The sequence below is a fragment of the Amphiura filiformis genome, chromosome 10 (genome assembly GCF_039555335.1).
Source record: "Amphiura filiformis chromosome 10, Afil_fr2py, whole genome shotgun sequence".
Lineage (NCBI taxonomy): Eukaryota > Metazoa > Echinodermata > Ophiuroidea > Amphilepidida > Amphiuridae > Amphiura > Amphiura filiformis.
Genome location: NC_092637.1, coordinates 8,025,016 through 8,052,448, shown reverse-complemented (window position 1 = coordinate 8,052,448; position 27,433 = coordinate 8,025,016). Strand labels below are relative to the sequence as shown.

Genomic DNA, 27,433 nt, shown 5'->3' with positions numbered 1-27,433 from the left:
TCATCTCTCTTTGTGTTTTTGCAATCTATAAATGCATCACAAAAACGTCTTTCTTCCATGCACGGTGAATCACGCGAACAGGCGTGGTAGCCCGCTTCACATCGACCTAGAACAAGAAGAGAACAGATTATTTCAAACAGCAGACAATCTGGGAAGTGTCGCAGCCAGAATTAAAATGAGCATAGCCTATTTTCGCTCGCATGCCTCAGGAAACAAGGCAAAACATAGCGGCTGCTTCTGAACGAAAATCAACAACAAATGTGAATAATTGGTAAAGACATCTAAGCATAATTTTCCACCAGGCTCGCCGTCGCATATTATAAAGGAGGAAAGTAAAAACGTGATCCCGTCTGGGAATCGCACCCAGGACCTCAGGTTTTCGAGACCTGTGCCTTAACCACTCGGCCACGTGAACTTTCCGTTGTATATTCATTTAATTGCTCCTTGTCCAAGCACATTTATAGCAGAATTGGAATAATATGCGTGACATAATTTATGAAATTGATATTATGGTAATGATTTGAAGTTGCATTTGTGTTAACATGTAATTTCGTTGATAAATATTAGATCATTGCTCTCGAGGAGATACTAAACAATTTATTTGTAAAAAATACAGCAATATAAATGTTGCAGTGCATCAATCCTTTATAAACATCTTTACGAGACAGGTATTGTTGACGCCTGTATGTGGGTTTCTGACCAAATTGACCTCATATTTGGCCATTTTAGCCACAAAAGTGCCCATTTTTGTGCGCTTCGAGAGAATTTGCACCATATTTCACCAGTTCTGCTTCAATATGGTAAACATTTCGCGCGCATTTGTAACACGAACTTCCCAGCAAACACAAAAACGTTTTAAAAATGTTTAAAATAAGTTATATTTTGGCTTTTGGTTTAGGTAAAAACGTTTTAATAACATTAAAATGTCGGGTTATATAAAGGTCATGATAACGTGTTAAAACGTTTTGTATGAAAACACACTACAACAATATTTTCAAATGTTTTCAAAAAATGTTGTTGTAAACTATTTTTGCAAACCAAACATTTTTGCCAAATATTGTGTCAATACTTAAATAACATTATGTTAAAATATTTGAACCCAGCAAACACTCAAAACCTTTTCTGACAACCTTTTATAACCTTTTGCGAATGATGTCGAGAACGTTTTGTGTTTGCTGGGTTATTCTGTTGCCAAAAGGTGATGGATTCACTATACTTCAAGAATTTTGTCCAACCCCATCCTCCTCAATGTCAAACAACACCAATTAAGACCCCTCCCCCTGCTCAGTCGACAGATATGATGTGACAACATTTACGATTTGCATCTTCCTTTTTGTCTATTTTAGACCCAAAATTAACCCCATTTTGCCTCATTTGATATTGAAATGCCAAATTGCCGCGTGCTTCGTGCACATTTATCTCGATGAAACCATTCTGTGAGTAGAGTAGATCTGCGAGACGTCCTCTGCGAGACGTCCCCTTTGAAATTCCCTTTTTTCATCTTAAACTTGAACAAAAATGAGAGTTACAATTCCATGCTTTCTATCATGTAAATCAGGAAAAGCATATAACTGGATCAAGGCCTATGCACCTTCCTTCCAATTTTAACAATGAAATTGCAATTTTTTTCGCGCGCTTTGCGCACATTTGTCCCGGGAATGTTCTTTTAGTAGCAGATCAGTGGTTACTCCGGTACATCTCCCTTTGAACCCTCAAGATAATTATTTTTTTAATTCCCAAAAAATTAGTGCTGTTTTTTCTGGAAAAGGGAGTAATGGTGGGCATACAAGATATTGAGTTGAACCATTTTCACAAACAGATACAAACCAGAAGGACGCGTCGCCAATGACATTTTTGCTTCTGTTTTTATTAGTCATTATTATGTTTTAATTGTTTTAATAAAGTTTGAACACGCTTACTATGTACTATACTGTGTTAAGCTGTGTTATGCTTCGTAGTGACGACTGAATAACTGACAGGCCATATCGTGTCGGACTTTTGAAAATATTCGCTGCGACTTTGGTTGTGCACTATAGTACGGCTGACAAGCTGTACCGCGCCGCGCCGTTGTGATAAGATCACACTATGAAGTTCTAAAAACAACAAACTCAGTCAAAAGGTCAATTTGGACACAAGTGCGAATGCTCTATGCCACAAGAATCCCGTTGCAAAGTCCGTCACATTTTTTCCACATAGTTTTCTCAGTCATCAACCCAGAGAATTGACGAATGAGGGCAGCAGTATACAATACTACTACTATTGCTTGACTACGACAGCATTAGACAATGATTTGTAAAGATGAACAGTTTGGTTTTATGAGCTCTGACTAACCATTAATTCGCACTTCAAATATGTAGCGTACACGAGGTATCAATCCCCTTATTAAAACACTTCTGTCTTCTGGTTTCACAGTAGTCGTGTTCGTCCAATCTTCAGACTCTTCCCTCTTATATCGGATGGTAAACCCCGAGATTACGTCGTTGTATATTACTTTCCAATCCCAGAATATGACACCAGTACTAGTAGGGGGTCTAAACGGCCCCCTAGTCACCAGACCTGTGCAAGAGATGGATAATAATAAAGATATAGTTAAAAAAGAAGCAAGAAGAAGACAACAACGACGAAAAAGAAGAGAAAGAATAAGAGGTGACAAAGGAGAAGAAAAAAGGAAACAAAAACGAAGAAGGAAGAGGATAGAGCAACAAACCCCTACAAGAAGAGGGGGGAAGAGGAGTGAGGAAACAGAGGAAACTTAAAGAGGAAAGCATATTCAAACAATAACTCAACATGCTCAGAAAACAATATCCTGCCACACAGCATCATCATCCCTATATCTTCGTGTCAAAAATTGCCGTGATAGTACGGCGAATCTTCTCGTTTTTCAACAGCTACGAATGGCGATTTTGTTCAAGATAGGCCGAGCGACTCAGGCTAAGCATACCATTTACACCATACGACTATCATATGAGATACCACCAAGTTTCTATTCTACACATTATTACGATTTGCGCATGCTCTAGTACCCCATATGATGTTGCTATTACAAGAAAATTCGATTTGTTTTCAGGTAAAACCCAGGTTTGGTTTTTAATACACTAACTTTAAATGCAATACACTAATTAGCGGCCATTGCTGTTTGCTGTGGATATATTTTACTGCATTTTATGCGTGACGATTTTTAAATCGTAAATCAAAATTGTGATATATTTAATTTTGAGAATTACAATTATGTAAAGGAACACATTTAGCCCATTCACCTAAGATCCAGGTGCATGTATAGAATTTTCAATCACAAGTCTATAACACAATGCATATGTAAACTTTCTTTATCTGTGTCAATAATAGAATATTGATTTCAATAGAATTGAATACATTTTGAGTTTGTACTTAGCGATCTAGCGATCGATTTCTAGCCAATCAGATAGGACTCCTTTTCTTGCGTTCGGTGAAATACCAATCGCCCGTCGCTTAATGATTATGTTTAATGAAGAAGATTGCAATAAATAAACATTTGCATCCTTCAAGACAAATACAGAGATGTGCCCGCCAGAAAAACATAAATAATGTTTTCGAAGAAATGAGAATAGAGGAGTAAGGATTTGAGATACTTTGTCAACAAAAGATTTTTAGAGCATGTCCAATATCTTGTTTTTTTAACGAATGTATTGGCTATAGTGAGTTTGAAACTTAAGAATCGTTTTATCCTACGAGCATGAAATTTGCACAATATTGTCTGCTAAATATGGATAGGAATGTTTATTTTAAATACCAAGTTTTAAGTCCACATTCGTTATCACTTGGAATGTATTCACAAGAGTAAAATAAAAATCACAGGTTTTACTTAGAAAGTAATGTTGGGCATCATCACCCACATGATCGGCTTTGACTGGTGGATTAACCACTGCTAAGGAGGTGGTTTAACATGTTATCACTAAAATGAGTACCATATAGATACATGATAACATAAGTCAGTATGAGAAATGGCTTTTAACACAAATCTCCACACACGTAAATGACATCTTGCGAAAAACTTCACTGATCATCCAGGATTTGAACCTGGGACCTTCAGATCACCTGACCGATATTCTTCCAACTAATGAGTCAGCATACCCTCTATCATCTTCTCATCAAATAAACTTAGAAACAGGTTTTGAAAATCATTCCGAAATTAAATTCGAGACGGAGAAAGGCAGTTAAACTATGTGTTAAATTAAATGGATTGTCAATGAGTATTTTCACTTGTTATCACTGACGTATGTAGACTTGTACTTGCTCATAAAAATTTTTATATTTTCACCGGATAATATGGCTCAATAAGAGATACAAATAAATCTAACGTCAATATCAAGTTTTAAGTCACTATCACTTATTGTCTCATCAACCTCCTTACCCTTGAACTTTGATCGACCATTCTACCCCTAGGAAAAAAAACATATCATATTTTCTTTTAAGACACAAGTTTTGCTCTACGCACCTCCATCTTCGACACTGCAGTCGTCACCAGCAAACCCAAGTGGACAAATGCATACACCAGTCACAGCTAAGGAGACGCCGCCGTTCTTGCACTCGACTGTGCTACCAGTCACTATAATTAAGTCAGATGAAAGAATAGTGAATATTACCTCTTCAGTCTTCACACAACTCAGGAGCAAATAGTCAAACCACAACACAGTGAAGATGGAATTATTATTCAGTGTTGAAAATGTATATATTAATATCATTAGTTATCTGCATCTATACACATTTTCATCTAAAAATCATAGGCGTATATGTCGGGGGATGGGGAATAAATCCCCCACCAATATTTTGATAGGAGGGTTTTCCATACAATCATCCCCCCAATGTTGACATTTGTATGTGGGTTTCTGACCAAATTAACCATATATTTGGCCATTATAGCCCCAGAAGTGCTAATTGTTGCGCGTTTCGCGCGAATTTACTTCACTTTTGCACCATCAGTTTCATTCTACATAATCGTGCTAACAATTTGATGATAGCTCCCCTTTTTTTTAAAGGTATCCAGCTCTTTTTTGACATTTGCTTCTTTATTGGACCAACTTTTACCGTCTTAGTTGTCTTAGCAAGAGTAGCTCAATTTAGTACCTTAAAGGCCCTTTCAGTGATCCCTGGCGAAAGTGCAAACAAATTAAAATTGTTTGTAAATTGCCTAAAAGCGAAGGAAAAGTCATTAAAATTGTAATTATGTATTTTTAATTGACAAAAATGGACAAAAATGAGGAAAACAGCAGTATTGCCAAAGTTAAGGGCCCATTCAAATACATGTAGCTAATTAATATACTGTCCGTATATAAATTACAGATTCATTATTTAAAGTTCATCTCTGACAATGACAAAGGTACCAAAATCTGAATTTTGATGATTTTTACGATCGTCCGGATAAGCAAATCACTGAATAGGTCTTTAATCGCGGCCTTGTCATCATTTGCATCATAATTGATCAACGATATGCCGTAGCTGGTTGGACCTAGTTTCGTTCTGTCTTGAACTATAGTCTGGACTTTGTCTGGTGTTTTATGACTGAATTTCGTATTTTTGTGTCGCGTACTACACTGCTTACCTGGTGGCAAAGCAGTTGTTGCTGGAGTGGTGGTCGTCACATCTGGTGGCAGAACAGTTGTCGCCGGAGTGTTGGTCGTCACATCTGGTGGCAGAACAGTTGTCGCCGGAGTGTTGGTCGTCACATCTGGTGGCAGAACAGTTGTCGCCGGAGTGTTGGTCGTCACATCTGGTGGCAGAACAGTTGTCGCCGGAGTGTTGGTCGTCACATCTGGTGGCAGGACAGTTGTCGCCAGAGTGTTGGTCGTCACATCTGGTGGCAGAACAGTTGTCGCCGGAGTGGTGGTCGTCACATCTGGTGGCAGAACAGTTGTCGCCGGAGTGTTGGTCGTCACATCTGGTGGCAGAACAGTTGTCGCCGGAGTGTTGGTCGTCACATCTGGTGGCAGAACAGTTGTCGCCGGAGTGGTGGTCGTCACATCTGGTGGCAGAACAGTTGTCGCCGGAGTGGTGGTCGTCACATCTGGTGGCAGAACAGTTGTTGCTGGAGCGGTGGTCGTCACATCTGGTAGTAGAGCGGTTGTCGCTGGAGCTGGAGTAATTTACAATGATTTTTTCAACTGGATATCAGCTGTAGTATTTTTTCCATCGATTTAAAGGATTTAATATATGAGAAAAAACATTTCTTTTTTGTGATAGGGCTGTTTGATACGTAGCTTATCAAAATAAAAAATGACAAATTTGGAAACATGTAACACAACCGCCTGACTATAACTCATAAGTATTTCATAAAGATTTTTGGTTCGCTGCAATACGCGGATTTCGGGTTTCTCTACCGGAAGTTAATTTGTGCCGAAATTTCTTCTCACAATAGAATAAGCTTTTTGCATAACAATAGATACAGCTCGGAGGTTAATCAATATTCTTTGTTATGCAATACGCATATTGCATTGTGGGAAGGAATTTCGGCACAAATTGACTTCCGGTAAAGAAACCCTAAATCCGCGTATTATACCACCAGAGAGAGACTATTCAAAATTGTAACGCGAGTCACAGTAAATGCGAGTCACGATATTATCCGAAATGTCTTACTGAATAATGTTTTGAGTTTTGTCACTAGCTTTGTTTACGACAGGAAAAAGACCTATTGTACAATGCTTACAAAAAACAAAGCCAACAGAAATAACTGACTTTTATTGTGCACAATTCATGAGCCCTATCAAAAGATACCTCTTTGGGGTGGGCATTCTCTGTTTTCGAGAAAGAAATGTGTCAGACATGCACTTTTTTGAATACCCGAATGTCGAACGGTGTCCTGCTGACATTAACCTCTACAAATATAACACTCACTATGTCCAAACAAAATAAAAGAGTATTTTACATATCGTAATATTTATAATTATGTAACTGTTTTAAACACACATTTTAGTTTTGGATATCAGCAACTTTAATACAAAATGGTCAAAAAAACTTCCCTATATTGGATATTATAAATACAGACCCTAGACCTCCTTAGGGTCTTTGTAATAAAGCAGCACAATATGTGGATATAGAGTTGTTTACTGGCAAACAACGTAGAGTACAACAATACATTCAATTCATCTTGAAATAACTATTGTCTAAATAATGCTTGACATATTTTGCTAAGGAACTGTGAAATAGTTATGAGCCCCCAATTTCCAAATGACATGCCAAAAATTGCTTCCCTCCTTCAGCCTGCGAAAAATTGCTTACTGCCCCTCTTGGCCTGTCAAACAATCCTTGCCCCTTAGCACATGCCAAATCTTTAGGAAACCAATTTGTCAACCTTAAAATGGACTAGATATATTGTGTATTATTTGAACATTTCGGCATTTCTTATTTCCCAAGAGTATTTTATTCAAAAGTTGCCCCATAAATATCAGGTGGTGGTCGCATTGCATTCTCTAAATTCAGTAAATTTTCATCGTCAACCGTGTAATTGAATGGGATTATTTTGATATTTTAAAACGCTTGAAATATCAAAAACAAATAGGCCTATGTTAATAAATAATATAAATACATGCTAAAACCGTTGGGGTTCGATAATGAACCCCACAAAACTAACTGAGTATATGGAAAATGCCATACGGCCGGGCGGTTTCACAAGTTGCCGGCTCTATCATGCCATTCGCCGCCTGATAAATATGTGCCAAAAATAGCCTGCCTGCCTCCTTTGACCTGCCAAAATTGCTTTCCCTCCCTTATTTCATTTCCCCTCCCAATTTTACTCTCCCCAGGGCTCATAATAATTATACATCCCTTAGCAAGTTGCAGGAATTGAAACCATTTTTGGCCCTACCTACTGGACTACTGGATAAGGAGTGGAATATCCATGTTGCGTTTAACGTTACGGATGCATTCAGAAAAATCGGATTGTTGATGAACTGTAGACTATATTATATAAATGGGATCATTAGTTATGAACAACATAGTGATGAACCAAATAGTGATGAACAATATAGTGATGAACAATATAGTGATGAACAATATAGTGATGAACAATATAGTGATGAACAATATAGTGATGAACAATATATTTTATTAAAATGCAAGAAAATGTATTATGAAGTGTCATACATTATTATACACTAGTTATTCAAGATAAAATTTATGTAAATTACAGCCTGTCTCAAAAAAAGTGAAAAGTGAAAAGCGCTCTCTAGGCTCTATGGCAATTAGAAAATACCGTTGTGACATGATGCTTATATTAACATCAAGGGCTTAGTGTTAGCTCTCTTTATGCCGTTTGTTCTGTTCAATTTACTTGTTTTAATCTCGAGATATGTTTAGTTAACAACGAAAGGGTAAAATCACAATAGTGCCACTTTTACTAGGGAAGATCAAGAGGACTGTACATGTAAATCGATGATAGCACTGTTCTATTGTCACTCAAGACATGTTAATAGACGAACAAATATTGCAAACTTATAGGTTAATGAACGCGCATTATTTCTTGGGAGATAAATTAGACAAAATAATGCATGTGCGCTGAGGTTGATACGTCTTATGCACGAGCCCCGAAGGGGAGTGCATTAGACACTTCAACATCAGCTATCATCATTGATCTAGAGTCTACTTGTGTAGCCCTCTTCCCTAGTAAAAGTGGCACAATTGTGATTTTACCCTATCGTGGTTAACTAAACATATCTCGAGATTAAAACAAGCAAATTCAACAGAACAAACGGCATCTAAGAGCTAAGACTGCGCCCTTGACGGTGATGTAAGCAACATGTCACAACGGTATTTCGTAATTGCCATAGAGAGCGCTTTTACTTGCACTTTTTTTGACACAGGCTGTATATTCTGATTCAAATTTCAAATTCAAAGTTTGAATTTCCATAATTAAAACCCACCACCACAATCGCACCACAATTTCCCCACTCCAGAACAGAAGGTCATGTTTAAAGTTGAATTACATTACTGTTATATAGTGTCAAAATATAACTAACCTCAATTGAGCCTTTTTAGAGCTTTCAAAGTGGAGCCATGTTATCAAATAATGATCGAGCGTAACGCGAGTCACACACTAAGTTGGCCATTTTAAAAATACCAAACTGAAATATACTTTTAAGTACTTTTAAAATATTGACAATAACATGTTTGATTCTGTAGTATAGCTGTAGTAATAGGTAATTACCTATTAATTCCCATAAATAATTATTATTCCCGTCGAACATGTAAATGTTTTTCCATGTCACATTTTACACTTTTGAAATTCATTCATTCATTCATTCATTCATTCATTCATTCATTCATTCATTCATTCATTCATTCATCTTATCATATAAATGTAGTAAAAGGCTACAGATACCAATTCAAGTGTCCAGTGGCTGGGTAATAATTATTTGGGATACCCTGTTTGAAACTAACGATAGGACATCCAAGTCCTACGTTAGTTTTCTTACCTTCACACGAATATACTATCTCCAGATATTTGAAAGTCCCTATACATGGGTCACCAAATACACCATTGCTTGCCTGGATGTCACATGTTTCTTGTCCCTCACATCGTTGTCGAACAACATCCAGTGAATTGTCGGCAGCACAGTTAACTGTTCGAATGGGTCCTCTACATATATCGGATGTTTTACGGCCATATAATGCATAAGAAACAGAAATCCTTTCACCAGTAGGACATTCAAGATGAAAGTTATTAGGTTCACCATGTTCACAGACGTAGTCACCTAAAAAGAAAACGAAGAAAATTAACATCTTGTATAAAGAGTAGTAGAATTTCCCTGGTAGGGGCTTATGACTTTGGAAGTGATATGAATGTGCGGCTACTCTTAAAAAAGTCCATGCAATTTTCAAATCGATATCAAGTTTGGTGTAATATGATGACTCAAAACATACCATAAATTACCGATATTTCTGTAATGGTTAAGCTACATTTCACAACATAAGTCCACCATTGCCAATATATGAAATAAAGCATGTAACTGCATTTAAATCCTTAGGTGTAACAATAGACCAAAAGCTATCCTGGAAAAATCATATTGGTGAACTTGCAAAAAATGTTCTAGCAGCATTGGAATTTTATACGAAATTAAAAATTACCTTCCAGGCTTCCAGAAACTGCACTTATAAGTCTTTACAACACACTATTCCTTTTACATGTTAAGGGTATACGAGGTATTGTTGGTCGAAGCAGCAAAAAATCGATTTTCATTATCTAAATCAATATATTATTGAAAAATAACACACCGGTGTTTTGCAAAAGTTCATTCTACAAATCATGTACTTTGAAAACTTACTTAATTTATTGTTGTTAATGAGTTATGTACGTTTTACAAAAGTGTTGTTGTTTCAGCCCTCTTTACTACATAACTCAAGAACCACAGGACATACAAAAGTATATCTGTGATAATTGAATTCTTCTACACCCTCGCTATGAATTGAGCTATGCAATTTTTGCTAAAGCTCATCATTCGCAAGATGCTGTGAACTACTTTTTTTCTGCCGCTTCGACCAACAATACATCGTATAATGGAGCAGTGAGGTAGAAATGATAAAAATACGTTTCATGTGTTACAAAAAGTGCCCTACGGGCAGAAAAATTATCAAATTCGTGTACATCGTGGAACATACTCTTTGTGTGGCTGTGCGTAGTAAGCAGTTGTACGCAGATAGCCTCGCTAATATGGACGCGTAGAGCAGCGTTGTATGCGCGTGTAGTTAGCATGATTAGTCGCGGAGTAATAAGCGTAGTTGAATGTTCTATAGTAATAACAAGAACAGAAGTAATTCTAATCCATTATTTATAAACCATAGTCAACTCAAAATAAGCATGTTTACTACCAATGCAGAAAATCATAATTATAATACCAGATTTGCGTCTGATTTTGAATATACTGATGGCAAACTTCAACTTGGCAACAAATCAATCTGCTACCAAGGTGTTAAAATTTGGAACAGTATCCCAAGATATGCTAAGGATTCAAGAAGCCTTTCAAGCGTAGCAACTGCGAAAAAGATGCGTTTTGAGACGCGATTTGAAAATTTATAATGTTTCAGCATGTCGAATCTCACTTGGTAGACTATTCCACTCGATTGCTGCTGCCGCAGTGAAAGATCTAGCACCGTAGGATTGTGTGGACCAACGGAGAACTTGAAGCAAGTTTTCAGAAGATGATCTTAAGGTCCGCTTTGGAGCATACCGGTGAACAAGATCGCTAATGAACACGGGTGCCATGCCATTTAAAGCCTTGTAAGTGACGAGCAAGATCTTATAAAGTGCTCTGTACTCAACTCGAAGCCAATGCAGTTGGCGGAGGAACGGTGTTATATGCTCACGCCTGGGTACACATAAAACAAGACGGGCAGCAGTATTTTGCACGCGTTGTATCTTTGCGAGCTCACATTGTGGCAATCCAAACAGTAGAGAGTTGGTGGAATCAAGTCTGGATGTTACGAAGGCATGTACAAGCGTTTGAGTGGTATTGCTATCCAGGTACTGGCGGATCTGCCCGATTTTCCTCATTGCGAATAAGACAGATTTGCAGACACTATCAACATGTTTGCTCATACGCAAAGAGGAGTCCATGATGACACTAAGGTTTCGAGCACGCGGAGATGGAGAAATTACCGAATCGCCGATAGTCAGGGTAGGATGTAGCGTAGACTTTTTGAATTGTGATGAGAAGTGCAGGAGTTCTGTCTTCTTGTCATTTAGAACTAATTTGTTTGAAGAACACCAGGATTTAATATCACAGATGCAGGCTTCCATCTTCTTAAGTACAGCGTCACATTCTCCTGGCTCAAACATTAGATACAGCTGTGTATCATCCGCGTAAACAACGTTACTGATGCCATGAGCGTTGATGATGTCCTGAAGGGGAGCACTGTATAGTGTGAACAGGAGAGGTCCTGCGACAGACCCTTGAGGAACACCATAGACTAGAGGCAAGCTGTCAGACTCAACATTTCTGACACACACGTATTGCGTTCGGTCACTCATATAAGACTTGATCCACTTACTAGCTGTACCAGTAATACCATAACGAGTGGCAAGACGTTCGAGTAAAGTTGTTTGCTCGATGGTATCGAACGCTGCTGAAAAATCCAGCTATACTAACAGCGCTTCCTTGTGTTTGTCGAGGGCACATAGGATGTCATTTTGTACCCTTAAAAGAGCCGTCTCCGTGCTGTGGTAACGCCTGTATGCAGATTGTGTGCGTCCGTGGAAGTGGTTGATCGTCAGATAAGATTGAAACTGGGAAATGGCAACTCTCTCGACCAACTTGCTCAAATAGGAGAGGTTGGAAATGGGACGATAGTTGGCAAACTCGTCTCGATCAAGTCCAGGTTTCTTCAATAGTGGCACAATGTTTAAGTGTTTGAGAGTATCAGGCATGTTACCGGAGGACAATGATGTATTTCCTATCCTTTTGATGATTGGTACGAGTTCCCCCATACACATCTTAAACACCTTAGATGGTAAAGGATCGAGTCCACAAGATGTTACGGATGAAGACCTCATTACTTTCAAAACATCGTCCTCAGAGAAAGAACTGGAACATTTCTCGCCAATCTCGATGTAAACTGGTGTGAAGATCTTATTTTCAAGGCCAGCTCGCAGTTTTTTGACTTTGTCATCAAAAAACATGGCAAAGTTATTAGCCAATATTTTTGGACTTTCATGCGATGGAAGAACTTGTTCTACCTTTGGCTTCGAAAGCTTGTCGATGACGCGGAACAAGTTGCGTTGATCAGTGTCTTCAACTTGCGATCGATGATAGGAAGCCTTGGCTTCATTCAGTAGATCCCTGTATCTGAGAAATGCGCGTATATGTAGCAAGGCTTATACTACGGAAGCGTCTAAGTGCCACGACTTAGCAAGATAATTATGTTTTAATGATTGTGGTTTTTGTAGCTCTGCGGGGCAATCTAGTTGGATATCCAAATTTCGCATGACCTACACCTACTATTTAGTGTGAGAAGTACCATGGGTCAGTACATGACATGTGTACTCTTTTTTTACTAACTTTTGTATCTGGTAAGATTTTGGGGGCAAATTAGTGAAAAATCGGGTTTTTGCACATTTTTCAAACAAGAGAAATGTCAGACACAATCGCTTTTGGGCATTTGTTATACATACATATACACAAAATTTCAGTATGGTTTCAGCAGCTGTGCGTTTCCCAATTTACTGTTACACTTTGATTTGTCTTCCCATGTCACTGTTTTCTGACGGTTTTACACGTGTACTTGAATTAAGAATCATTTTTCACAATGGCATGCTCAAAATTTTGGTTTGACCGTCAGAAATTCTTGAAAACATTATGCTGACTACATGCGCATTTATTTTAAATCACTCTCCAAGTACACTTTGGTTGTTATCGAAGTTTGCAAGTGATAAAAACAACGAGTACAAGCTATACTGCGCCAATAAAGTATCCTTACACTTGGAAAAATAATCACAATTTCCAAACTGAACAATATTGGGGTAAAATTGTTTTTTTCATAGCTGCACTATCTAATCCTGCACACTATGACACCACTTTGAATCCAATGTGACTTCAAGAAGCAAAGTTACAAGCATTTGATTAGACGAAGGTCCAGTTTTAAAAGTGACAAACCTGCCTATTCATAACTCCGCAGACTAGACATTTGGTTTGAGAGTGGTGAATGGCTAATTTATGCGTTTGGCTTTAATTTAAAAACAAAGGAACAAAAGAAAACTGAAACAAAAGAACTGACAAATAAAATGAAAGTTATGAAAAGTACAGAGAAGTAAAACTGAAATAAAACTGCTTTAAATAACGCTTCATTGAAGAAACTGTGTTGTCTCTTTGTTTCGCTTGTTGGAATCTTTTGCGCCTTGTATAGGCCAGTTTGTCACTTTTAAAACTGGACCTTCGTCTATTCAATTGCTTGTAACTTTACTTCTTGAGGTTACATTGGATTCAATGTGGTGTCATAATGTGCAGGATTAGATAGTGCATCTATAAAAAAAACAAATTTATCCCAATATTGTTCAATTTTGAAATTGTGATTATTTTCCCAAGTGTAAGGATACTTTATTGGCGCAGTATATAACATCATATTTCGAAAAACCCGAGGTTGTACTTATTGGATTAAAACCTAGATTTCTGAGGCCAATTTGTTTATTCGCGTTTTCTTACTTACCCTGTTGTTACTGCATGAGACGTGGAATCTTGCGATTATTTCATTGTATGATTTGACTTTGCCTTTTGCCTTATTTGGAGGCTAATCCTTGTCGGAAAACTGTCCACAATGTTTTGAACACCACGCCATTATCCATTTTTCATGCCAGGCCAGATTCGATGAGACTTGCTTCTCTATTGGTCAATTTGGTTAATTGAGAAATATTCCACCAATCATAATTCTTCTTCTATCTTCTTCTATATCGTCCCCCAATATGGTTATAAAATTAGTCTCGTGTATACGCTAGTTTATAGCCGTCCTGTGATTGACGACTATCTATAGCTTACATCCATATGAGTGGACCTGTACAATTGAAATACTAAAATGAGGTGGGCGACTAATTTATGAATTTTATGCTGATTGACCCGGAAGTGGGAAACAGCTGTTGGATTGTGTTTACAAAATTCACAGAGCAAATTCATGATCAATGTGCCGATCAGATGGTGAGATGTCACGTTGCACAATGGAAAACCGTCCATATTATGAAGAAAGCTTTAAAAGCAGCCGGGAAAAGCAGTAAAGTTGTGTGCGCATAGTCTTTAAATTAGACTTTACTGTTAAAGGGGGGTAACCCTATTGGTTTTGGATATAGATTGTCTTTAAAACTACATAATAATATCAAATATCGTCCCCTTTATGCTGCTTCGTGAAAAAACGAGAGCATTTTCAGCGTAAATGTGAATAAATAGCAAAATTCGCAATCCAATACCTTGGTATGCGTGAATTGCATTCTGGGCAGGCAAGCAACAACAACATGTGCCGTAATTCCCTTCGTCATGTGCCGTGCGTGCGTGCGGTGCACTGACATGACAATCAAGCTCCACTAGTCACGTTCCGATACTAAAGCAAATGCTAAGTTGTGACACTAGTTTTAATAATTATAATAGGCCTACCACTAACCACAACCAGTTTCGTCTTTATATCGTTCATGATATATTTTTGTGTATAAATCATGGCAATAGCCATGCCATTATCGACGAAAACAAAACAAACCTGACGACAATGCTGCAAATGCACATATATTGAACGGATTTTTTTGTTTTTAACTCTTTTTCGTACCATTTCAGAAAAAAAGGAAACAAAATATATTTCCTCTTGCAATATGTACATTTCAAATGAATGTAAAAAACTTTGGGTTAAAAATGGAGAGGTAAAAGAGAACTGTTACCGGGTATTGAACCGGGTACCTCATGGGTAAAACATAACGCGCTAACCAATTGAGCTATTTAACCCGCTTCCTACATGACGGAATTTTTGGAGCTATTATACTATCGCCGTAAAGCTGGAGTCTCCCAGGGAGTCCCCTCAGCAGTTAGTGTGGTTCGCTCTTTTCACAGAATGTGAATGACGCGAAACAAAAGTAGCTGTTGAGGAGACTGATTATTCATTCATAATTCCCTACCCAGAAATCCAAAGTACTTTTTATTATTTAGAAATTGGTAGCCTGTAAAGGCCGATGTTTTTCATGATTTCTCCGGAAATACATCGACTTGGGGCGTCAAATTTCAGGATAGTAATGAGAAAAATAGTATCTATTATGTGATACCAAAACCTCATCAACAATGAAAAATATCGGGGGGATGATGCTGTCGATCGGGTTACGGACCTTTAATGAAGCTAAATATTTAAATATTATGGTGTCAATCAAAAATTCAAAAACTTTCAAGTATGGCAAGCCATTCGATCCAAAACGCGTTAGTGCAATAATGAAAGAGATGAAATTGGCATTTGGAGGAGGAAATTTCCAATGTTATCTGGTTGACCCGATAGCTTACAATTTCTTTCATCAATATATGACCAAAAACTTTGTTTGGACAAACTTATTGGGGTCTTGGAGTCTGCCCATTCCCCCTCCCTTAAGGATACTTATAAATGCTCTTTTATTTCATGTTACAATTGAGAATTAATTTTGGAGTCTGGGACTTGGCAGGCAAATGGTCTTATTTCTCAGTTTTCCTCCACAATGTAATTGTATAGTTGTAAAATCTGTAATTAATATTTTGTGTACATTACTTTGTATTGTTTCTGTAAATTGCATCTGAGAATAAATTATGTTATGTATCCGTTTACGCTACACTTAATTGTACAATTTCTCAACAAATGCTTTTGTAGAAAAAGAAAATTTCAAGTGAATCAAGTGATATCTGAAATATAGGTCATGATGTCTTTGTCATATAAAATAACGGATACAAATATTTCTGTGGGCAACCTGGTTAGATACTCCATCTAGTGCCGTATGGCTGCAATAGTTTTCAAGTCGCTATATTTCATTCTTTTCATTGACTATATAAAAGTTTTTTCACCAAAGTAGACGTTTAGAATGTGCACTTGTTGTTTATATCCTTTCTTTTCCTTGTATCGGAGTATTCCAGACTACAGAAGGAGTATGATGCGAGTACTCGCTTCATCAAATAATCAATCTGGATTCGCAAGAGAGGTCCTGCCGTCATGAACAGAGACGAGGGGCCTACCATTTAAGTCACTTGTATGACCCTGTCCTCAAGACCACACCCCCAAGGGATGGAGCTGTGTTACTACCAGCACAGAGGATTATCGGATACCAATTCTTATGAAGAATATGTCGCCGAAGACATACGAAACTGTCAGGTCAGTGTCCAAAATTTTGGTTTTGAAATATGAAAACTCCAAATTATCGTACTCAACATGTTAACGGAATTCTGTAATTTAAATCGCGTGCCATGCCAGATTGATTACCTGGTGGCAGAGCAATTGTTGGTGGAGCAGTGGTCATCCCATCTGGTGGCAGGACAGTTGTTGCTGAAACGGTGGTCGTAACATCTGGCAGTAGAGCGGTTGTCGCTGGAGGTGAAGTTGTCACATCTGGTGGCAGAGCAGTTGTTGCTGCAGCAGTGGTCGTAACATCTGGTGGTAGAGCGGTTGTCACTAGAGTAGCGGTGGTCGCACCTGGTGTTAGAGTGATGTAAGAAATAAGTTTAAAATAGTACAGTAGTAAATACAAATACTCTCAACATCACCAATATTTCAGCTTTCAAAAGAGCTTTAAGTTACAACTAATATTTTTGTAAGATTATTAGTGTCTATATGTTTATGTGTTTTTTTCATGCAATGCCACCGCACTGCTTATCAATTAGATATTGCTTCGGCAACGTTTTTGAGTATAAGATAGATGTAGATGTAGATTTAGTTTTGGACATCAGCAACTTTAATACAAAAAGGTCAAAAAACTTCCCTATATTGGATATTATACATTCCTTAACAAGTTGCAGGAATTGAAACCATTTTTGTCCCTATTTACTGGACTACTGGATAAGGAGTGGAATATCCATGTTGCGTTTAACGTTACGGATGCATTCAGAAAAATCTGATGGTTGATGAACTGTAGACTATATCATATAAATGGGATGATTTGATGAACAATATAGTGATGAACAACATAGCGATGAACAATATATTTTATTAAAATGCAAGAAAATGAAGTGTCATGCATTATTATAAACTAGTTATTCAAGATAAAATTTATGTACATTATATTCCTGATTCAAATTTCAAATTTCAAATTCAAAGTTTGAATTTCCATAATTAACACCTACCACCACAATCCCACCCCAGTTTCCCCACTCCAGAAGGTCATGTTTAAAGTTGAATTACATTACTGTTAGTGTTATATAGTGTTAAAATATAACTTACCAAAATGGAAATGAAATTGAGCATGTTTTGAGCTTTCAAAGTGGAGCCATGTTATCAAATAATGATCGAGCGTAACATGAGTCACACACTAAGTTGGCCATTTTAAAAATACCAAACTGAATATACTTTAAGTATATTTCAGTTTAGTATTTTAAAATGTTTCAAATTAAAATGTTTGCTTCTGTAGTATAGCTGTAGTAATAGGTAATTACCTAGTGGTATCAACCTTTGTGTGCGGCCTCTTGTTGAGGAGGAATATTGAAAAAGTAAAAGCATAATTTGGAAGGGGTAATTTTTCGTAACGCGAGTCATAACCACATTTTTTGCCATAGAGTTATTCACAAATTACAAGTTTACGTGATTTTATACATTGGGTCTGTAAGTACATGTAAAGAGAAGATGAAATCAACTCCTTTTTTAATTGTATTTATATGACATTCATTGTGATTTTATCAAAAATGGATACATAATTGTCTTAGTGACCACTTTTGTTGAAGCTAGTGGTACTGAAACCGTTGAACTAGCTTTTGATTTGTTAAATTAAATCCGGGAGAAACCCCTCAAATTCTGAAATTCTTAATACACCATTTTGGAATACTTAGAAACAAGAAAAGTTTGGGTTTGTATATGAAGTTATGCAGACAAATATTTTTCCAATGTTAGCAGTGGTGTCGTTTTTAGTCAATCTTTTATATCCTGATAATGAAACACGCTTTACACGCCATTGCAAATAATATATAGTTAATTCCCATAAATAATTGTTATTCCGTCGAACATGTAAATGTTTTTCCATGTCACATTTTACACTTTTGGAAATTCATTCATTCATTCATTCATTCATCTTATCAAATAAATGTAGTAAAAGGCTACCGATAACAATTCAAGTGTCCAGTGGTTGGGTACTAATTATTTGGGACACCCTGTTTGGTGAACTAACAATAGGCCATCAAAGCTCCACATTAGGTTTCTTACCTTCACACGAATACTCTATCGCCAGATATTTGACAGGTCCTCTACATGGATCACCAAATACACGATTGCTTGCCTGGATGTCACATGTTTCTTGCCCTCACATCGTCGTCGAACAACATCCAGTGAATTGTTGGCAGCACAGTTAACTGTTCGGATGGGTCCATTGGTACACACATCGGATGTTTGACGGCCATATAATGCATAAGAAACAGAAATCCTTTGACCAGTGGGACATTCAAGATGAAAGTTTCTACCTTCACAGACATAGTTATCTAAAAAGAGAAACGATAAACGAAGAAAATTAACATCTTGTATAAAGAGTAGTAGATTTTTCCCTGGTAGGGGCTTATGACTTTGGAAGTAATATGAATGTGCTGCTACTCTCAAAAAAATCCATCCACATTTTCAAATCGATATCAAGTTTAGTGTAATATGATGACTCAAAACATACCGTAAATTACCGATATTTCTGAAATGGTTAAGCTACATTTCACAACATATATCCGCCATTGCCAATATATGAAATAAAGAATGTAACTGCATTTAAATTTTTAGGTGTAACTATAGACCAAAATCTATCCTGGAAAAATCATATTGATGAACTTGCAAAAAATGTTCTAGCAGCATTGGAATTATGGCAAAAATAAATTATGTTATGTTATGTTATGTTATGTTATGTTATGTTATGTTATGTTATGTTATGTTATGTTATGTTGTCAGCACTATCACTGAAGTAATCAAATTTCCAGACTTCAGGAATACATGTTTTTCCATTAGATTCAAGGTTGCCGTTTGTGTTGTACAGGAGTTCCTATGTTTATAACTCCAGAACTAAGCAACCAAATGCAATATCGTTACCCTCATAACAAAACTACCTAAGTCATTATGTTATGTTCTGTTCTGTTCTGTTCTGTTCTGTTCTGTTCTGTTCTGTTCTGTTATGTTATGTTGTCAGCACTGTCACTGAAGTAATCAAATATCCAGACAATTTATATTCATATTCAGTACACTCAACTGTAAAGTAGGAAAAGAGTCTGTGAAATAAAACCATCCGTTTACGCTACACTTACAATTGTTCAACAAATTGTAGAAAAAGAAAATCTCTCAAAACACTTTACTCATTAGGAAATGAATTTGGAGAAAACCTTCTGTTAATAAAATACTATACTGAGCCACCAGCCTGGGTGGCTCACGCTCCAGTAATTTCAGATGATTGAGCTCAGTAATACATCAAAGAATGTCTTCCAATTCATGAAAACAAATAGATAATCAGCTTATCGGATTAAAAGCTTAGAAGGAAAGTCTTGCTGCTCAGCGAGTGTTTGTAATTATCAGAAGGTTTTCTCCAAATTCATTCTCTAATGTGGAATCAAGTGATACCTGAAATATAGGTCATGATGTCTTTGTCATATAAAAAAAACGGATACAAATATTTCTGTGGGTAACCTGGTTAGATACTCCATCTAGTGCCGTATGACTGCAATAGTTTTCAAATCATTATATTTCATTCTTTTCTTTTACTACATAAAAGTTTTTCCACAAAAGTAGAAGTTTAGAATATGCACTTGTTGTTTATTTCCTTTCTTTTCTTGAATTGGATTCTTGCGAATCCAGATTACAGAAGGAGTGTGATGCGAGTACTCGCTTCATCAAAGAATCAATCTGGATTCGCAAGAGAGGTCCTGCCATCATGAACAGACACGAGGGGCCTACCATTTAAGTCACGTGTGGTCGTAACATCTGGTGGCAGAACAGTTGTTGCTGGAGCGGTGGTCGTCACATCTGGTGGTAGAGCGGTTGTCGCTGGAGCGGTGGTCGTCACATCTGGTGGTAGAGCGGTTGTTGCCGGAGTGGTGGTCGTCACATCTGGCGGTAGAGCGGTTGTCGCTGGGGCAGTGGTCATCACATCTGGGGGTAGAACAGTTGTTGCTGGAGCGGTGGTCGTCACATCTGGTGGTAGAGCGGTTGTCGCTGGAGCGGTGGTCGTCACATCTGTGGTAGAGTAATGTAAGAAATAAGATAAACACAGCCCAATCATTTTATTACTCACAGCCAAAAATGCCAGGAAATTATTCTTTGTAATCTTTTATAATTTGCAATATATCATTTTTGTCATTTATGTTGTTAGTAAACACAAATGAAGATGGGGTTACATCCAGAGGTTGTTTAAACTATTGTAACGAAGATAAAGTATATTCAAAACATATTGTTATGGGCAATTCCATGTTAAAATTAATATTTTGAAAAATATCATCTTTGTAATTGACAATGATTGATGATATATTTTGCATAAATACGCTTTAAAGTTAACAAAAAAGAAATTTTCAACTGAATATCAGCTGCAGTATTTTTTCCATCAATTTAAAGGATTTAATATATTTTCCTACATTTTGTTAACAGCAGATAATCAAAAGTAATCGACTTTTTTCTCATTAATATACGGCACAAAAACAATTTTTTTTGTGATAGAGCTGTTTGATACGTAGCTTATCAAAATAAAAAATGACAAATTTGGAAACATGTAACACAAGTCACAAAAGAACAACCGCTTGACTATAACTCATAGGTATTTCATAAAGATTTTTGGTTCGCTGCAATACGCGGATTTAGGGTTTCTCTACCGGAAGTTAATTTGTGCCGAAATTTCTTCTCACAATGCAATAAGCTTTTTGCATAACAATAGATACAGCTCGGAGGTTAATCAATATTCTTTGTTATGCAATACGCATATTGCATTGTGGGAAGGAATTTCGGCACAAATTGACTTCCGGTAAAGAAACCCTAAATCCGCGTATTATACCACCAGAGAGAGACTATTCAAAATTGTAACGCGAGTCACAGTGTAATGCGAGACACGATATTATAATGAGTGTAGCATGTATTATACTGTACAGTAGGGCTGGAAAGCTGGAAAATAATACTGCCCTAGCTTGTCTGCGACACTGTGCATGTAGGCATGAAAATATTCAGGGTTTTTTTTTATTATTAAACTATCAAGAGATACCTCTTTGTGGTTGGCATTCTCTGTTTTCAAAAGAAATGTGTGAGACATGCACTTTTTTGAATGTCCGAATGTCGACCGGTGTCCTGCTGACATTTACCTCTACAAAATAACACTCACTATGTCCAAGCAAATAAAAGAGTATTTTACATATCGTAATATTTATAATTATGTAACTGTTAAACACACATTTCAGTTTTGGCTATCAGCAGCTTTAATACAAAATGGTCAAAAAACTTCCCTATATTTAATATTATAAACACAGACCCTAGACCTCCTTAGGGTCTGTGTAATAAAGCAATACTGTACCTGTACCCGAACTTGTAATAGTACAATATGTGGATATTGAGTTGTGTACTGGCAAACAACTTAGAGTACAACTTACATAAAATTCGTCTTGAAATAATTATTGTCTAAATAATGCTTGACATATTTTGCTAAGGAACTGTGAAATAGTTATGGGCCCCCGATTTCCAAATGACATGCCAAAAATTGTTTCCCTCCTTCAGCCTGCGAAAAATGGCTTGCTCCCTTCTTGGCCTGTCAAACAATCCTAACCCCTTAGCACATGCAAAATCTTTAGGAACACAATTTGTCAACCCAATTTGTCAACCTAGATATATTGTGTATTATTTGAACATTTCGGCATTTCTTATTTCCTTTTATTTTATTTAAAAGTTGCCCCATAAATATGTGCCAAAAATGTGCCTGCCTCCTTTGACCTGCCAAAATTGCTTTCCCTCCCTTATGGCTTGCCCAAAACATTTCGCCTCACAATTTTACCCTCCCCAGAGCTCATACTAATTATACATCCCTTAGCAAGTTGCAGGAATTGAAACCATTTTTGTCCCTATCTACCGGACTACTGGATAAGGAGTGGAATATCCATGTTGCGTGTAACGTTACGGATGCATTCAGAAAAATCTAATGGTTGATGAACTGTAGACTATATTATATATGTAAATGGGATGATTTGATGAACAACATAGTGATGAACAACATAGTGATGAACAAAATAGTGATGAACAAGATATTTTTAGTGATGAACAATATATTTTATTAAAATGCAAGAAAATGATCGATATACCTGTTAAATGTATTATGAAGTGTCATGCATTATTATACACAAGTTATTATAGATAAAATTTATGAAAATTATATTCCTGATTCAAATTTCAAATTCAAAGTTTGAATTTCCATAATTAACACCCACCACCACAATCCCACCCCAGTTTCCCCACTCCAGAACAGAAGGTCATTTAAAGTTGAATTACATTACTGTTATATTAAAATATAACTTACCACAATTGAAATTAAATTGAGCATGTTTAGAACTTTCAAAGTGGAGCCATGTTATCAAATAATGATCGAGCGTAACGCGAGTCACACACTAAGTTGGCCATTTTACCAAAATACCAAACTGAAATATACTTTCAAGGTCCCAGGTTCAAATCCTGGATGGTCAGTGAAAATTTTTCACTGACTATCATTTATAAATGTGGAGACTTGTCTTAAAAACCTTTCTCATAATACTTTTAAGTACTTTTAAAGTGTTTAAAATTAAAATGTTTGCTTCTGTAGTATAGCTGTAGTAATAGGTAATTACCTACAGTGTGGGCCAAAAAACAACTTTACCCAATTTCAGAGGGTAGTTGCTCGAATTGTAGAAAAGCTATTCATGATATTGTTACATATTCTAAATGTATATATTTGCTTTGTATGTAATTGGTTTGAAAATTATGGCATTTGTCATTTATACTATGTATTTTTGAAGTTGTGAAATAAATGTTTCTTGAATTGAATTGAATTGATATATCTTTCTAAAAGTATGTGATGAAAAAATGAAAGCAAAAGGAGCTAAATTAACAAAATGGTGCTAGTTTTACTTCCGATGGTCAAAAATCACTTTGTCAACACGTAATTCAATGTGATTTGTCCGATTGCTAAGAGTATAAAGCATACATATGCGTTAGGCATATATGTAATTAGTAAACACGTTTGGCTTGTCTTTGAAAAGTGATGATTGGTTTACAGGCATGAAAGAAATACAATCGATTTTAATCCCCATTTACTTGTCATGTACTCGAACTTCACTCCTGTCATTGACCAACAATTGGCATAATAAATTAGCATAAATATATTCACAAATTACAAGTTTACGTGCTTTGATACATTGGGTCTGTAAGTACATGTAAAGAGAAAATGAATAACTCCTCTCCTTTTTCAATAATTTATATGACATTGATTGCGATTTTATCAAAAATGGATACATAATTGTCTTAGTGTCCACTTTTGTTGAAGCTAGTGGTACTGAAACCGTTGAACTAGCTTTTGATTTGTTAAATTAAATCTGAGAGAAACCACTCAAATTCTGAAATTCTTAATACAGCATTTTGGAATGCTTTGAAACAGGAAAAGTTTGGCTTTGTATATGAAGTTATGCAGACAAATATTTTTCAATGTTAGGAGGGTTGTAGTTTTTAGTCAATCTTTTATATCCTGATAATGAAACAAGCTGTACACGCCGTCGCAAATAATATATAGTTAATTCCCATAAATAATTGTTATTCCCGTCGAACATGCAAATGTTTTTCCATGTCACATTTTACACTTTTGGAAATTCATTCATTCATTCATTCATTCATTCATTCATTCATTCATTCATTCAATTTTTCATTCATTCATTCATTCATTCATCTTATCATATAAATGTAGCAAAAGGCTATAGATAACAATTCAAGTGTCCAGTGGTTGGGTACTAATTATTCGGGACACCCTGTTTGGTGAACTAACAATAGGCCATCAAAGCTCCACATTAGTTTTTTTACCTTCACACGAATACTGTATCTCCAGATATTTGAAAGTCCCATAGCATGGATTACCGAATACATAATCGCTTGCCTGAATGTCACATGCTTCTTGCCCCTCACATCGTTGTCGAACAACATCCAGTGAATTGTCGGAAGCACAGTTAACTGTTCTAATGGGTCGGTCTCTACATATATCGGCTGTTTGACGGCCATATAATGCAGATGAAACAGAAATCCTTTGACCAGTGGGACATTCAAGATGAAAGTTACTACCTTCACAGACATAGTTATCTAAAAAGAGAAAGAGACAATAAATTAACATATTGTATAAAGAGTAGTAGATTTTCCCTGGTAGGGGCTTATGACTTTGGAAGTGATATGAATGTGCGGCTACTCTCAAATCGATATCAAGTTTGGTGTAAATGATGACTCAAAACATACCGTAAATTACCGATATTTCTGAAATGGTTAAGCTATATTTCACAACATAAGTCCGCCATTGCCAATATATGAAATAAAATATGTAACTGTATAGTTGTAAAATATGTAATTAATATCTTTTGTACATTACCATTACTGTGTATTGTTTCTGTAAATTGCATCTGAGGAAAAATAAATTATGCGATGTTATGTTATGTTATGTTATGTTATGTTATGTTATGTTATGTTATCAGCACTGTCACTGAAGTAATCAAATTTCCAGACTTCAGGAATACATGTTTTTCCATTAGACAATTTATAGCCATATTCAGTACACTCAACTGTAAAGTAGGAAAAGAGTCTGTAAAATAAAACCATCCGTTTACGCTACACTTAATTGTACAATTGTTCAACAAATGCTTTTGTAGAAAAAGAAAATTTCTCAAAACACTTTACTCATTAGGAAATGAAGTTGGAGAAAACCTTCTGTTAATAAAATACTATGCTGAGCCACCAGCCTGGGTGGCTCACGCTCCAGTAATTTCAGATGATTGAGCTCAGTAATACATCAAAGAATGTCTTCCAATTCATGAAAACAAATAGATAATCAGCTTATCGGATTAAAAGCTTAGAAGGAAGATCTTGCTGCTCAGCGAGTGTTTGTAATTATCAGAAGGTTTTCTCCAAATTCATTCTCTAATGTGGAATCAAGTGATACCAGAAATATAGGTCATGATTTCTTTGTCATATAAAATAACGGATACACATATTTCTGTGGGTAACCAGGCTAGATACTCCATCTAGTGCCGTATGGCTGCAATGGTTTTCAACTCGCTATATTTCATTCTTTTCATTTACTATATAAAAGTTTTTTCACTAAAGTAGAGGTTTAGAATGTGCTTTCCTTTCCTAGAATCGGATTCTTGCGAATCCAGATTACAGAAGGAGTGTGATGCGAGTACTCGCTTCATCAAAGAATCAATCTGGATTCGCAAGAGAGGCCCTGCCGTTATGAACAGAGACGAGGGCCTATAAGTCACGTGTATGACCCTGTCCTCAAGACCACGCCCCAAGGGATGGAGCGGTGTTACTACCAGCACAGAGGATTATGGGATACCAATTCTTCTGAAGAGTATGTCGCCGAAGACATACGAAACTGTCAGGTTAGTGTCAAACATTTTGATTTTGAAATATGAAAACTCCAAATTATCGTACTCAACATGTTTTTAACGGAATTCTGTAATTTTAATCACGTGCCAGATTGATTACCTGGTGGCAGAGCATTTGTTGGTGGGGCAGTGGTCATCCCATCTGGTGGCAGGACAGTTGTTGACGGAGTGTTGGTCATCAAATCTGGTAGTACAGCGGTTGTCGCTGGAGCTGGAGTAATTTACAATGATTTTTTCAACTGAATATCAGCTGTAGTATTTTTTCCATCGATTTAAAGAATTTAATATATGAGAAAAAACATTTCTTTTTTTGTGATAGGGCTGTTTGATACGTAGCTTATCAAAATAAAAAATGACAAATTTGGAAACATGTAACACAAGTCACAAAAGAACAACCGCCTGACTATAACTCATAAGTATTTCATAAAGATTTTTGGTTCGCTGCAATACGCGGATTTAGGGTTTCTCTACCGGGAGTTAATTTGTGCCGAAATTTCTTCTCACAATGCAATAAGCTTTTTGCATAACAATAGATACAGGTCGGAGGTTAATCAATATTCTTTGTTATGCAATACGCATATTGCATTTGGGAAGGAATTTCGGCACAAATTGACTTCCGGTAAAGAAACCCTAAATCCGCGTATTATACCACCAGATAGAGACTATTCAAAATTGTAACGCGAGTCACAGTGTAATGCGAGTCACGATATTATAATGAGTGTCGCATGTACATGTATTATACTGTACAGTAGGGCTTGAAAGCTGGAAAATAACACTGCCCTAGCTTGTCTGCGACACTGTGCATGTAGGCATGAAAATAGTCAGGTTCTTTTTTATTATTATCAAGAGATACCTCTTTGTGGTTGGCATTCTCTGTTTTCAAAAGAAATGTGTTAGACATGCACTTTTTTGAATGTCCGAATGTCGACCGGTGTCCTGCTGACGTTTACCTCTACAAAATAACACTCACTATGTCCAAGCAAATAAAAGAGTATTTTACATATCGTAATATTTATAATTATGTAACTGTTTTAAACCTACATTTCAGTTTTGGATATCAGCAACTTTAATACAAAATGGTCAAAAACTTCCCTATATTGATATTATAAACACAGACCCTTGACCTCCTTAGGGTCTGTGTAATAAAGCAGTACTGTACCTATACCCGAACTTGTAATAGTACAATA

General features: G+C 36.5%; 1 protein-coding gene across 1 annotated transcript in view; it reads right to left on the bottom strand.

The window, feature by feature from the left end:
* The window catches only part of LOC140163340 (uncharacterized), a 104,609-nt gene that overhangs the window by 47,917 nt on the left and 29,259 nt on the right, over positions 1 to 27,433 (bottom strand). Inside the window, exons 10-14 of the mRNA XM_072186738.1 lie at positions 26,347 to 26,457; positions 24,676 to 24,948; positions 5,579 to 6,109; positions 4,475 to 4,585; positions 2,332 to 2,556 (exon numbers count right to left, since the gene is read on the bottom strand). Coding sequence (XP_072042839.1) covers positions 2,332 to 2,556; positions 4,475 to 4,585; positions 5,579 to 6,109; positions 24,676 to 24,948; positions 26,347 to 26,457 — 1,251 coding nt within the window. The remainder of the gene's footprint in view (positions 1 to 2,331; positions 2,557 to 4,474; positions 4,586 to 5,578; positions 6,110 to 24,675; positions 24,949 to 26,346; positions 26,458 to 27,433) is intronic.